The 15110-nt window shown below is 28.1% G+C and overlaps 1 protein-coding gene across 2 annotated transcripts; it reads left to right on the top strand.

Moving 5' to 3' along the window:
* The first annotated feature begins 10383 nt into the window (after positions 1-10383).
* LOC110706950 (probable serine/threonine-protein kinase WNK11) lies at positions 10384-13214 on the top strand. Of its 2 annotated transcripts, none has more exons than XM_021884958.1 (3): positions 10384-10728; positions 11273-11787; positions 12412-13214. In XM_021884958.1, the coding sequence occupies exons 2-3, from the start codon at positions 11278-11280 to the stop codon at positions 12799-12801; spliced, it is 900 nt and encodes a 299-aa protein (XP_021740650.1). In that variant the 5' UTR covers positions 10384-10728; positions 11273-11277; the 3' UTR covers positions 12802-13214. The 2 variants fall into 2 exon arrangements, with proteins under 2 accessions (XP_021740650.1, XP_021740649.1); XM_021884957.1 differs by having other exon boundaries at positions 10385-10728; positions 11278-11787.
* The last annotated feature ends 1896 nt before the right edge of the window (positions 13215-15110 follow it).

Raw genomic sequence — 15110 nt, 5'->3', positions numbered from 1 at the left:
TAAATTACACCCGTCATGTATTCATTTTTGTTATGTTATTCAAAATATATGAAAAGGCGTTAATTTGTAGTTACACCTAGACGTATAAACAAATATATCCTACTAATTAAAGATAAAAGACTGGTAAAAACAATTAGCAAGATGCGCTGAATGGTAATAAGAAAATAGCTTATTAATTATAACTCATTTTTTGTGTTTAAAATTTAAAACTTGTGGGTGTGTATACATATATGTACATGACTATATGAGCAACATGAAACCAATAATTTGAGCCAAAAAGGGGAAAGGTGAATTAATTTATACTTTAAAATTCTTCTTTTTCCTAGTTTATCCATTAATCTATGAATGATGCCAAATATGATAAATCTTAAGGATAAATTATAAGATCATGAGAGGTAGAATAGTGGTACAACCTAATGATTGTCACTATGAATTTGGATATTTGTGTCTAAATTATCCCACTTGGTCGATAGACAAAAGGGGAAAAGCACCTAAATGTGGCCACATGGCCAAATCAAAGGACCCCAAAACTAATTATGGTGTTCGTAAACAAATCTACCAATAGCTTTAATGGGACATACACTATAAAAATTGAAAGATTAATAATGTTTGTTTAACAAAAGTAAATAAAAGTTTCTTCTCATATGTTGAAATTCAATTCACTTCAGTTCAGGTTCTAATTTCCTTCTCTTATAAAATATTCATTTCAGTTCAGTTGAGTTCAGTCAATGAGAACAAGCCCTAAATTTTATGAATTAATTGGTTAAAGTCTTGAGATGTGGATACTAATAAAGATTTAAGAAATTTCATCTATATTACCGTTTGTACGACTTAATTGAAATTTTCCAATTCAAGCAAAATTTGTCTTTTTAGCATAAAATCCTTGAGATATGCTAGATACTAATCAAAGAAGGGTCAAGCATGCTACTAACTACTTGCATTCCAAATTTTGAAACATGACAATTTAGTACTTCAATCACATGATATGATCAATTATTTTTGTGCAAAAAAAATTCAGACCAACCAATTCTAGATCTATAACTACCTAACAATAATCATAACTACTAGCATTTAAATTACATGAATTTTGGATCTATTGCTCACCATAATTCAACTCATGTACTAATACAGAAGAGTTTTGTAACAATGACTGATTTAAAAAGAAAATTTGCAGAAATTATGTAGAAAAGTAAATTGTTTATGCTCTTGGAAATAACCAATTCTACAACTAACTATGACTAAAATAGCTGTCTTTTGAGCAGTGTTAAACACTTGAAACCCAACAATGCTGAATTTAAGCCTCATAATATTGAAAAAGTGTTAATCACCTATGTATACAACATAACTATATCAGACCATTTAGAGGGCACATAAAAGTTTTAATCACCTATGTATACAACATAACTATCTTAGACAATTTTGTTTCAAAAAAGAAACAAAAGTTCAAGTGCACGTGCACTCATTAAGCGGTTTGTTATGTAGAAAAATCTTACTAACTCCATTGATTTTTTCCAGTTAGAATTAAAGAGTTCATTCATACTCTTTTTACGATCTTAACAAATACAAAATTTATAGCATAAGTCACCCTAAATATGAGTATTGAAAATGCTGCCTATTGAGACCCTTGTTACAGTTGTTTAGTGGCCTAACAATTGACTAATTGTATGAATGTGATTAATCCCACAAAAACATTCGTTTAGATAAGATAAAATTGAATTGAGAAGCCCCAACTCATGAATTAAAACAATTTGTTATAGAGTAGTTGAGTATCTTATAAATGTCCCTAACCAAAAAGGTTAGTTGAAATGCAATATTAATAGCCTTCGAATCAATAAAATTATAGTCATTGACAAATTCAACTAAAGTCTTACAATCTAAAGAGAGACTTTAATGTAATTTGATCAACAATAAAGCTTGTGTTTAATGGTAAATTAATTACTAGTATATGTATATTATTTTGAGATTTTGTAAAACCTAACCACAGTACCACACAATATAGAGGGAATATTAATTATTTTATTTTTTAAAAAAAGAATCTTTTTGTTCCTTAATAAATTGTGTGCTTGATTGAAATCAAGTCATGATATATTTTGTTACATAGATTGTCAATATGAACTACAATACTAGCTATTGTAATGGTTTTTCTTTTCACTTTTACTTGTACATATAGATATATATAGGTATTAGGTACTAGTATGCTTAGTAACTTGGTACGAGTAACTTAAGATGTGAATCAATTCCCGTCTACATCAATAGATTTTAAAAGCGAATTGTCTAAAAAAATATTCCACTTGGAAGATGTCAGACAGTTAGTCTAATCATCTAAAAGCCTACCTGAGTGGAATCCTTGGTCTTCTACCATAAGTTGAGTCAAGTGAAGCACAAATTCCATTAGAAAGTACAATCATTCTCAAATGAAATCGGCTAAAATTTGGCTGAAACAATCCAAGTATTTGAGAAACCTAAAAAGCTGCAAATTAAACACCCCATGTTCATATTCAGTACACTTGATCAGAATCCAATGTATGAAAACTATTCTAATCATTTTACTTGTAGAATCATTCTCGAGAATTACACTACAAAGGTTTAATCAGATCATTAACTCATCATGTCTTACTTCATTATTTTTCTTGTCATATGATGATATTAACATAGTTTATGAAAGTTGTCTGGATCTCATCTTTTTCTCATAGCTAGACCATTTTAATTCCTAAAACGGATAAAGCTATGTTTAGTTCATCTTATTTCGATATCTTACTACTTATTATTTCGTATTTTAAATAACTTTAGAGATGATCATCAAATCATATAAATCCTATGTACACTATTTTATTGCTTGATATTGTAATAAAAAAAATAATGAAATTACTTATTGAAAAACTACACGTTACTACAAATCTACAAAACCTCAAATTTTGGTCAAATCAAGCAATTAGATCAGATTAGAAAAAAAAAGGTCTAATCAAATTAGATCAGAATGAAAAAAATAAGTTTAGATTATAGAAAAAATAAAGTGAACTAAACATAGCCTAAATATAATTAACCGATATATTTGTATTTTATACATTTAAATTAAAAATTAAATAATAACATATGCGATTATTAGTTCTAAACTAAGCAAGAAATCTAGTTTTGATACACTTGAAACAAACAACATAGAGGCTCAATTTGGCTTGTGTATGAAACTAATGATAAATAACTTAGGCCCTGTTCTTTTGAGCTTCTGGGCAGGGCCGAGCAGGGGTCAACAGAGCATATTAAATTTCAGCAGAGCAGAGCAGATTTCAGGATAGCAGAGTAGAGCAGATTTCAGGATAGCAGAGCAGAGCAGATTTCAGGATAGCAGAGCCGAGCCGAGCAGAGCAGATTTCAACATTATTATTATTATTATTATTATTATTATTAATGTTGTTATTATTATTACTATTACTATCACTATTACTATTACTAAGTGCATATACCATTGATTTAGGCGAGTGAAAACATAAATATATGTATACCATATTTAACATATGTTAATAGTATAAAGATAAACGACAACGGTTTACTTATATTTATTTCACCAAAATTTTAAAATAAAATGATTTAATGAGTAATAATGATTTTACTTATAAATTTGTCTTAATAATATATTTTTAACCATAAAAATAATAATGATATACAAAGTACTACTTGAAAACAACCTCTTTTTTTAATTCTTAAATTGTATTGAAAGATTTGAAAAATAATTCAACTCAATGAACTAACAATCAATAACCACATACATATAATGTTTCTAAACATTGTGAATCTAATATCAAATGTTTATAAAAGAAATTTTTATTATTTGTTATTATTATTATTTATTTATTTGGAAAGAATTGTTATAACTATTAGAAATTATTAATTAATAATATTATTAAATATTAATTCTTAATAATTTAAATTATTAAATATTAATAATGATAACTATTATTATTAATTATTATTTTGATTAATAAATATTAATTATAATTAATATTAATAATTATTAAAATTATTTTTAATATTAATAATTATTATAATTATTCAAAATAATAAATTATTATCATCAATACAATAGTAATTATTATTATTATTATTGAATATTAATTATTATTGTTATTGTTAATTATTATTTGAAAATAGAGCAGAGCAGATTTCTTTTGAGCATAGCAGAGCAGGGCTCAGCAGAACAAAGCAAAGCAGAGCAGAAGAGCAGCTCTAAAGAACGGGGCCTTAATAGGTTAATATTTGTTTGTTGGGTTTAGAGTGACCCAAATCCATCAGCCAACTAATTGTGTATGTTTCAAGAAAATTCATTCTGCCAAAGAATTTTCTGGAAGATCCTGTATGTAGTTGTTTTGAGCAACACACTTCATCTCTTGCCTATAAATATTAGAATTGGGCATCATTTGGGAACATGTAATCCACGCATATCCTCTAAGGCTCTTATTTGTCTTTACTATTCATGAGTATTAGGTTTTTTATTATTTGACAATTTTCCCATAGTATTTATTATGATTTCCTTTTTACTACTTGTGTAAGTATCGCGAGGGTTTGACTATAAGGTTACAAGAGGAATCCCAAAGCAACTACACTAAACAAGCTAAGCTTAATGAAAACAATTGTCACAGTATTAATTAAAGAATTGTTTATAAATGATTTTCTATTGCTACTTGAATAAAATAATTCATTGGCAAGAATTTTTATACATGTAAATAACCATAGATATATGTTATTAACCTAAACCATAAAAATACGATAAATATAATCAATTTGATTCAAAATATACCTTATACCTAAAATATTATACACATAGTCGAGTTATTAGCCCCGCAAATTGAGAAATTTTTTCCTGTTTAGTCCGAGCTGCAACCGAAGGGGTGAAGGGATGGAGATGACAAAGAAAAAGAATAATGATCCATTAATCATTAGTAATTAACATAGGATTAAAGTTTTATAAAATCCTATTTAGAGTTTATAATGATTTTTTAAGAAAATATTTAGTTATGACTTAGTTATATCATAGTAATTTTGTTCCCGTGCGATGCCCGGGTTGTTTATTGAATTTAAAAAAAAAATTAATCTATATGTCAAATTTAAAATATACCATTGATACGTTTATTAATGTGCTTTTGTGACGATATGTTATCTAGTAGGCATGTAATGATTAATACTAATGTTGGCGGAAATGTTCGATTTAATATATTAAAAAAAAACAAATAATAAATTAAATAAGATAAATGTTCAAAGCCCGTTGGGTTGACCCGAACCCAAAACTTTGGGCAAAGGTTGAACATTTATTGACTCGTAACCTAAAGTGACCCAATCCGAGATGACTCATGACCCGACCCTAATTGACAGGTCTAGATATAGTAGTAATAAATTCAATTAGTCGTGAAGTATATTATTTTAACCGATTAATATATATTATAAATAGATGTTTTACGCTTTAAACTAATTCCTTCGCTCCAAAAAAATATTATGACATAAAAAATAAATTTATATGGTAATTTTTGAGAATTATAATCCAATAATTTTTTTGAATAAAATTATAATTCAATTTGTATCTCGGTTTTTTATCGAAAATAAAATTATAAACTTAAAATTTTATCCTAAAATTCAATCCAAATAGTATTCTAAATTAATCTTTTTTTATTTTATTTTATGAAATCTATTTAAATTTATACGCAACACCTGGCAAAAAGTTGGAACGCCAAGTGTCGCAACATCGTGACCTAGCTAAAAGTTTAGCTTTATATATTAGTTATATGATATGATATGTCATATAATAAATTAAATATTAATCATTTTTTTTGGTGTTCCACTCGGTTCACCCTTTGGATTAATACGGATTGTAGATTAGTTCTGGTGGTTAGGTTCTAGTCCTCTCCCAATTGTTATTGTGGGGGATCGAACACGAGTTATTCGTATCAAGTGTAGTTTCAATCACCACTACACCACACATCCAATTGGTTATGAAAACTAACAATAGAAAAGTGGAGACACTACACCTTTTTTCTTGTAACTTGTTTTAAATTTTTTGACTTCCGAAAAAAAAAGAAAAAATTGAAAACAAAAAACGATTTCAAAAAGCCAAGACTTTATTTTAGTATTACTCCTGCATTTAGGGCATTTTCTCTTCAACTTATTTCAGTTCAGTCCAGCTCCAATAAGGCCCCGTTCACTTCACCTTATTTTTGCTGAAATGAAATTATTTTAACTGAAACAAAATTATTTTTGCTGAACTTAAATGATTTTTGCTAAACTGAAATTATTTTTTTATTGATTTCTATTATAATTCTTCTTTAAAATAACTGAATTTTACTGAACTAAAATTAATTTTACTGGATTGAACTTATTTTTACTGAACTAAAATTATTTTTACTTAATATTATTTTTTAAAGATGAAGTGAACAGGGCCTAATTTCAGTTCAGTTCTTAATTTCCTTCTCTTATAAAATATTCAGTTTAGTCCAATAAGTTTAGTTCAGTTTAGTTCAGCTCCAATAAATACAATTCATTCCAGTTCATCTTATTTCAATTAATCAGAACAAACCCTTAATAGTATGGAGTACTTGTGAATAGAAATATACTCAATCAATTTTCTTTCTTTTAGTTTTAGCTTGAATTTGAATCAATGGGTCAATGTTCTATATATTGCTTAGTAAAAGAGGCCCATAGAATCGTAGGTTGATGCCCTTGGTCCATTTCACCTGCCTTTTGGGCTTTGGGGCATTGCACATTTGAGTGGAAACTGCGCCAAGCTTTATTGAAAAATGTAGTAATAACTAATAAGGTTCATCTAACTATAATAAGAGTGGTCAAGTATTTGCTCCTTTGGAGCTTTGTTTTTTTGTTTTTTTGTTTTTTTTTAAAAAAAAAAAAGGTGATCAAGTGTGCAATCTATTCATCTAACTATACTAAACCGTTAGAAATCTAAAGTGTTAATCACTAAGCTATTGTCGTACAAAATATTACATAATGTTAATCTTTCAAAAGTACATGTAAGACAATTTGAATAACTAAATTGAATTAATGCAATAACTCGAGGCATCGTCCGAACCTAAGATCTTGTTAAATTTATATAAGCTTATATTTTATATAGCCTTCTGACTTATTAGCATTATTACTAGCAACCTGTTCATAATGAATGGCCACCAATAATTGATCGTGTGTTCAAATCTAGATTATTATAAATAGAGAAAATACATTTGACGCTCACTGATAAATAACTTTAGATAAAATATTACTCAATACTACGGAAAGTAGTATTGCTTTTATTACTCTTTGATCTTTTGTTCATCTTGAAAGAGTGCCAAGAATTTTAGGGGCAAAGTTGGAACATCATGAACCATGATGTAACCAAGTGTTACATTTGCTTATGTATAGTGTATGTTTGCATGCATACATCATACATGTTGCGTAGAATTTGAGTTTTCCAAAATCAGAAATATTTTATACAGAGTTGCCAAATTGGGGTGTATATAATATGAATATGACGCTCCATTAGTATAAAGAGTTGTGTTTTTTTTGGTAGTGTGTCGTGTAGTTAATTAGGAGCTTGTGATTTGTTCCCTAATCCCGGTTATCTTACCGAGTATTTTCTAATAGATTGTAATTAGGGTTTTTGGTTTAGAAGGTAATCTAAGACTTCTAACCTCTAACCGATTTTCTTTTGCGTGTGTAAGAAAGTCTACATGACCATGCATGAAGTGGGGAGTACACAATCGTGTATATGTAGTAGGGTACATTCGTACATGATCGTATAGTCTCTAGTTTAACCGTGTGAATTTGGAAAATATTTATCAAAACTTATGTGAATTGATTATTTTTGAACTTATATATAAAGTCAAGGAAATTTAGCAAACTTAGCTAGTAGTTTACAAATAGAGCTAAGGAAGTGGAACACTCACAAAGACCACTTCCTTATTAGCTCCTCCTTTACAAATTATTTTATTTAGTCTTGATGCATATGGTCTCGACAGGGGCGGAGCCATGTAGGAACAAGGGGGGACGGTTGTCCCCCCATTTTTCCAAAAAAAAATTTAATTTATGTTAGCTTAAATAAATGCTGTAAATAAGAATAAATACCTTACATGTATACCTTATATAACAAAGACAACATTTGGTCTGGTGGTTGATGGGCTTGAGTAAAGCTTGTATTTCTCTTTGATCCTAGGTTCGATTCTTTACCCGATCAATTTTTTTGTTTCTTTTTGCTATTTTTGGATTTTATTTTTATTTCATTTTATAGTTTATACAAAGTGCTCCTATTTAACTTCTTTTTCTTGTTTTTGGATTTTGCCATTTTTTTTTTTACTGGTTTTTTAAATTTCATTATATAGTATGTAATTTATATATACAAAGTATTATAAGTCTTCAAACCTCTAATTACTCTCATTTAACTGTTTAATCAAGTATCGCCTTGTTGATAGTGATTACTAATGTGTTATTAAACTATTTGTAATGAACACATGTCTCCGTATTTTTTTATCTCTCTAATTATGTGTGTCTAAATTCTATTTTTTTTATAGCTTGTTTGGAACTAAGTTTCCAATTTTATTTTTAGTCAAAGAAAGTTTATTTATTTATTATTATTTTTTTTTTAAAATGTAACCCAAATCCCTTTACATCTACTATCAATTTGTGTAAATGCTTATCATTTGATAAATCATATTTATCGATTATTAAGGATTACATACCTTAAAATTAGGGTTTACCAGCATAAAAAAAAAAAAAAATTTGGTTAATAAATTTCTTAATATGCAATTAATTTTTTAACAACTCCTCTTTCACCATATAAGAATAATTGTCATATCTCATAAGCGATTTCAAATATATATTAAACAATTTATGTGATCAATTTCTTTTTTCTTATAATTATTGTCGATTATTAAACATCTAAAAATTGTCCCCCCAGATTACAAATCCTGGCTCCGCCACTGGGTCTCGAGGCACCCACAAAGGCCACAATACACAATACCAAAGTAAACCTATTATTGTAATTTATTTATTTATTTTTATTCTTGGCAAATCCTTGTATTGTAACTTCTTACAATCCTATGGAGTATTATATAGAGTCACAAAGACCAGTGATACAAATAATACTTGCATTGATTCCGTAACCTAGTTATCATTTACAATTACATCTTTATTGTACAATTGTATTTATAATATACTTACAATAATTAGTTACGATTAAAGAGGTTGAGTTACTCAAGAGATTACCATAGTACATTAGTATGTAAATAATATAAGATAATACAATATAAGCCAGTTTTGATTGCTTTGAGTTTTAGAAGCCATTTTATGTTATTTGTTGATTTTGTCATAGTCAAATGCTGCGTAGAAGGCACCATTTCTTATTTCAATTATAAAAAGTCAACTGTCAAACATCATCAACTAACTTTGATGATTCAAAATAGCATGTACGCACGCACACAATCGTGTATTGACCACAAACCCCACTAACTATTCAACTTATACAAGCATATATCCCCCATGATTTCACATTCATCATTTTTTGGTCCAATCTTAAGAGCTTTATTTCAAATTAAAGGGTTAATTATTCCAAATGATATAACTAATCTTACAATTTTTTTTTATTTAAAAATAAAGTTAAGAAGGGCTAATAAGCTAAATTGTATGTGGATTAGATTTATTTAGTGAAAAAAAAGTTCTTGCCTTTAGAAAATAGTTATTAGTACTTCGTAGTTAAGTAATTTTCACTCATATGAACTTTTATTATTTTATTATATAAATTTAGGATCTGTTCACTTCAACTTAATTTCATTTTAGTTCAGTTCATTTTAGCTTTTAATTTCTTTCTCTTATAAAATATTCATTTCATCTCTATTCAGTTCAGTTTAGCTCCAATCAGTTCAGTTCAGCTCAATTCAGCTCGGTTCAGTAAATGTGAACAAGCCCTTACTTAAACTCATTTGAATTATTAATTTTCTAGAACTTATCTTATTTGAAGTTGTTTTTTTCCTAAAATTATTAATAAATAAAAGAAAAGAACTAACATGGCTTAAATATCATCCCGCATCATCTACCTATAAAATCCATGTTTTGTTCTCTTAAACTTATTTTTATTGAATTAAAATTAATTTTACTAAAATAAAATTATAAATTATTTTTGATGGATTAAAATTAATTATACTGATCAAAGCTTATTTTTCTAATATATATATTTTTATCTAACATTACTAATTATTACGATTACTGATTAAAAATTCATTTTTACTAACTGAACTTATTTTTCACTGAACTGAAACTGAAATTATTTTTTACCGAATTAAAAATACGTATATAGTGATGTCATGTATTTCATAACAGTATCATTATGCCAGTTGACTAGTATTAGTATATTGATGGAATATGCTATTGTACCTTAAATGTTGTTTAAAAGTAATATCATAGCATATATATTATTACCTTATATAAAATGATTTTGCCCAAAAATGAGAAGATTATTTCCATGCACAAACGATAACATACAATTCTCCATATCACATCCTTTGATTCTCTTAAAAAAAAAAAAAAATTACAATATCCAAATCCAAAATTACAAAACATTTTTTTTAATCTACCTTTTCACCTAACCTAAATAGTAAAAAATACACTATATAAATAAAGTTGACGGGCTTCTATTGCTATGAGTTTTGCTCTCTCTTCAAATTGTGTTTCCTTTTCTCTCCTCCTCCCTCAAATCACTCTAATAAGGTAATTTCTCTCCCCCTTTTTTTTCCTCTCTCTTCATATAATTTTTTTATTATATATTTTTGTTTAATATAATAGGTGCAAATTATCATAGAATAGGGTTTTAGTTTTTTTTTTTTTTGGGTTTTTTTTTTCTTGTATAAATTTAATTTTTAATTTATGAATATACATAGGATTGTTGGTATAGTTCATGAATTTTTTTTTCTCTCAAATTTATTTTCTTCATTTTTGTATAAAAACATTTTGTTATATAAAAAATGTATAGCTTTGGTTCCTAGATGATTTATTTTTTCTTTTAGTTTTTCATTAATTTTGATTTTAATTAATTCAAAGGAATATAAAATTAAAGTAGGAGAGCAATAATAGGGACCCATCAACCTCATTGAAGTGCAATATAATCAAGTAATTACTTGCCTTTAAAAACATTGAATTCTTTTTTATTATACAAGTGTTCTTTTTAGATGTTAGAGAGTCAAGTCATTTTTAATATGTACTTTAAATAAAAATAATTATTTTATTATTAACAACAACGAACAATTCAATCCAGCACAGATGCCTATTGAAACGGAGGATTTGGACCCACCCGATAGCGACTCGGAGCCGTTTGTGGAGGTGGACCCCACGGGGAGGTACGGCCGCTACGACGAACGCCTCGGTGTTGGGGCCGTGAAGAAGGTGTATAGGGCATTTGATCAAGAGGAGGGCATAGAGGTGGCATGGAACCAAGTAAAGTTGAAACAATTTAGTGGCGATAGTTCTATGATAGATAGGTTATTTTCTGAGGTTAGGTTATTACGGAGTTTGAAAAATAAAAATATAATCGCGTTGTATCATGTTTGGGAGGATAAGGCTCATAACACATTAAATTTTATTACCGAAGTTTGTACCTCGGGAAATTTGAGGGAGTATAGGAAGAAACATAAGCAAGTTTCTTTAAGGGCTTTAAAAAAATGGTGTAAGCAAATTTTGAAAGGGTTGGAATATTTGCATACTCATGAACCTTGTATCATACACCGCGATCTCAATTGCAGCAATCTTTTTGTCAATGGTAACATTGGTCAGGTAACAATCCGATTCTTTGCTTATTATTTTTAGTTTTTTTCGAGTTGATTCTTTTTTTTTTTCCTGATATGATATGTTATGTCGGACATGCTTATGTGTGCATCATTTTTAATTTTCAAATGAAACATTTATTGTCTAGAGTTGTGTCGCGATTTCTAGAAACACGACATAAAATCTTGCAATAGTTTATTAGGTGTAAATGAGCTTTACTTTAGTCCTGTTTGATTTCATTCCAAACTAGATTGCTATGTCATGTGATGTGATTTCAATGTTTACTTGATTTCATTCCAATTATATAAATATATGATTTTTTTTTTTTTTGTGATCTTGTTATCCTTTACTCCGGAATTTATATTTAAAATTGATTATTTCATATAATTTAATTTAAAAACACGATTATATTCTTTTTTACTTTTATTAGTTAAAAAAGATAAGTAATTTATATTTTTTTGAAATGAAAGTCACAACTTTTTAAGTATAGGTTAGGATAATATACATACTAATTTATAAGTAAAATTTTCTCTATCAACATTTAATATAATATTGTTTTAAAACTATATAGTATAGAATATAAATGTTAAAAGTCTTTGATATATAAGAGTGGCGTTATATATATTGCAATAGGTGAAAATTGGGGATTTGGGTCTAGCAGCAGTAGTAGGAAGGAGCCATGCTGCACATTCCATCCTAGGGACACCGGAGTTCATGGCGCCGGAGCTTTATGACGAGGACTACACCGAGCTAGTCGATATCTACTCATTTGGAATGTGTGTAATTGAACTTGTTACCATGGAAATACCTTATAGTGAATGTAACAACGTCGCTAGGATATATAAAAAGGTGACATCCGGGTTAAGGCCTCAAGCCCTTGACAAGGTTAAGGATTCGGAAGTGAAGGCGTTCATTGAGAAGTGCCTAGCTCGGCCTAGGGCTAGACCCTCTGCGACCGAGCTCTTGGCTGATCCTTTCTTTGATGACATTATTGATGATGATGAAAGCAATGAACAAGAGTAGATGAAGAATGTTAGAGATATGAATATTTTTCCGATATTTCATATCTCTAACAAACTAGTAGAAACTTGCATAGATTTTTATAGGAATTGAGCCTCCAAAGTTTTTTATATTTTTGTTGTAGGCTTGGTTTCATATCTTTGTTACATGTTGCATGATTTGTTGGACTATACAATATTTGGTAGGTTATTATGTAATATTTGGTTTGATCTAGGTTTTTTTACATAGGAAAAAAAAAGTGTTTTGAGGGAAATAATAAAGGTTTAATTAGAATTTGGGAGTGAAATTTATCTCTGGGATTACAAAAATGTAAATATAATTTCCAGGGAGATTATATATTTGGATGGTATTTGATCTGAATTTCTATTGTGTTGCACATTATGTTTGGCATATATAATGAATTCCTTCTACTTTAATTTCTTAGTATTATAACTTATGTTTTCTATTATATATATATATATATATATATATATATATATATATATATATATATATATATATATATATATATATATATACTATAATAATAATCATTATTGTTTTAATACATGAATTAATTAGGTGAATTGGTTAAGTCAAAGTTAAAGTAGGAATCTAAATATGTAAATAAATAAAAAAAGTTGTTAGGAAAATTGGTAATCACATATTGAGTGATTGAGCCAAACCACAACTTTGGAGGATAAATTGCTAATCACAGCTCATCACCGTAACCTGAAAGTGCTATTGCAATAACCATAAAGAAACCTTCCTTCCACACTTTTCTTCCCTTCAACTTTTTCTCAAGTCAACTATGCGCATGTTGTTGTATGCTATGTAATGAAAAATATACTTGTACAATACAATTATTGTATTAATCATACGTGTGTGATCAATTAGACTTATTGAAAGTACAATAAAAGAATATACATTTTGTATGAGAACAAAGTAGAAAATGTAGAATTTTTGCATCGGTATATATGAGACCTTATTAAGCTAAGTTACATTTTATTAGGTTAATCAATAATACATAATTTAAGTAAGTAAATAATACTTTTATAATTAACTATTCACAATTTTTAGAAATCAAATTATAACTTTGAATAGTTAGTTGTATTTTAGTCACATCATAAAAGGCTAGGACATCCTAATACTTTTGAGGGTGGATTCCTTGCCAATAATCTCCAATACAAAAAATCATTGCCACATAAAATGTTAGAATGTGTACTTTTGCATGTAAAGTAAAAAGAAGAAGATAGTGTTTGAAAAAATGTTATTCTCTTAATTTCCAAAATTTTCAATGACAAACTTAAGAAAGCGACACAAAAGTTTCATATGGAGTAGTCACCCCATAAATTATACTCGTACTAACATACACTAAATACTTCGCGTTCCTAATAACCAAGAATAGATTACGTGTATCAGTGTATGCACATGGGTAAGAGAGATTTATTACTATCTTCATCCAAAATTTATGTAAGATTTTATATATAGTTAATTTTGGACGGATTGTAATTATTCTCTTACCCACGTGCATACATACACGTAATCTATTTAACTTTTGAAAAAAATGTCAAAGAGGGGTTTTATATATTCTGCTAATTTCAATAACAATTTTTCTTACTTGGGGAGACAATTATGTTTAAACAAACTTCAAAGTTGAAAACTAAAAATCATGAGAATTCAAAGATTAATTAATTTGAGAAATAAAAAATGGCAGACAAAGTATTTAAGGACAATAATTCTGGATAGCTGACATATTTGAGTGTGTTGCTAAAAGATGTGCTATTGTGCTAGTCCTACTAGCAAGAGTAATAATTATTATTCTTCTTTTTTATTTTTATTTTCCTCTTAAATTAAAACACATAATAAAGTGGTAAAGCAATACTTGTATTTTTTAAGCATGAGAAACCTTTCGGCGGTTTACTATATTATCAATATATCATTGTGCATGATTTCTTCCTCTTTATGACTTTTTTTTTAAGGATCTCAATCTTTATATCCTTTTGAGGATCTTCTATGGAGAATGAAACAATTATGCTTCTAATATTTCAAATACTCTCACCGTTTCTAACATACGTTCGTATTTGTTTTAGTGGCAATTACCATCGCACAATATAGATTATGTAAGTGTTCAATCAAGACAGATAGTCGGCATAGTTTAAGTGATGCATTTATTTTGAAACCGAGGAAATAACTAGAGAGATTGTCTTCCGTAGTCAAGACTCAAGAGCATGCTTTCTCATAAAGATGTACTTGAAATTTATCGTTACCAAAAGGATGAAAAGCAAATTTGAATCGCTTGAACGTTAGTGTAAGAAAGAAGGGTGAATGTC

This window comes from Chenopodium quinoa, unplaced genomic scaffold (assembly GCF_001683475.1).
Source record: "Chenopodium quinoa cultivar QQ74 unplaced genomic scaffold, ASM168347v1, whole genome shotgun sequence".
In the NCBI taxonomy this organism is placed as follows: Eukaryota; Viridiplantae; Streptophyta; class Magnoliopsida; order Caryophyllales; family Amaranthaceae; genus Chenopodium; species Chenopodium quinoa.
Note: the sequence above shows the minus strand (reverse complement) of the source record. Positions and strands in the feature narration are given on the sequence as shown.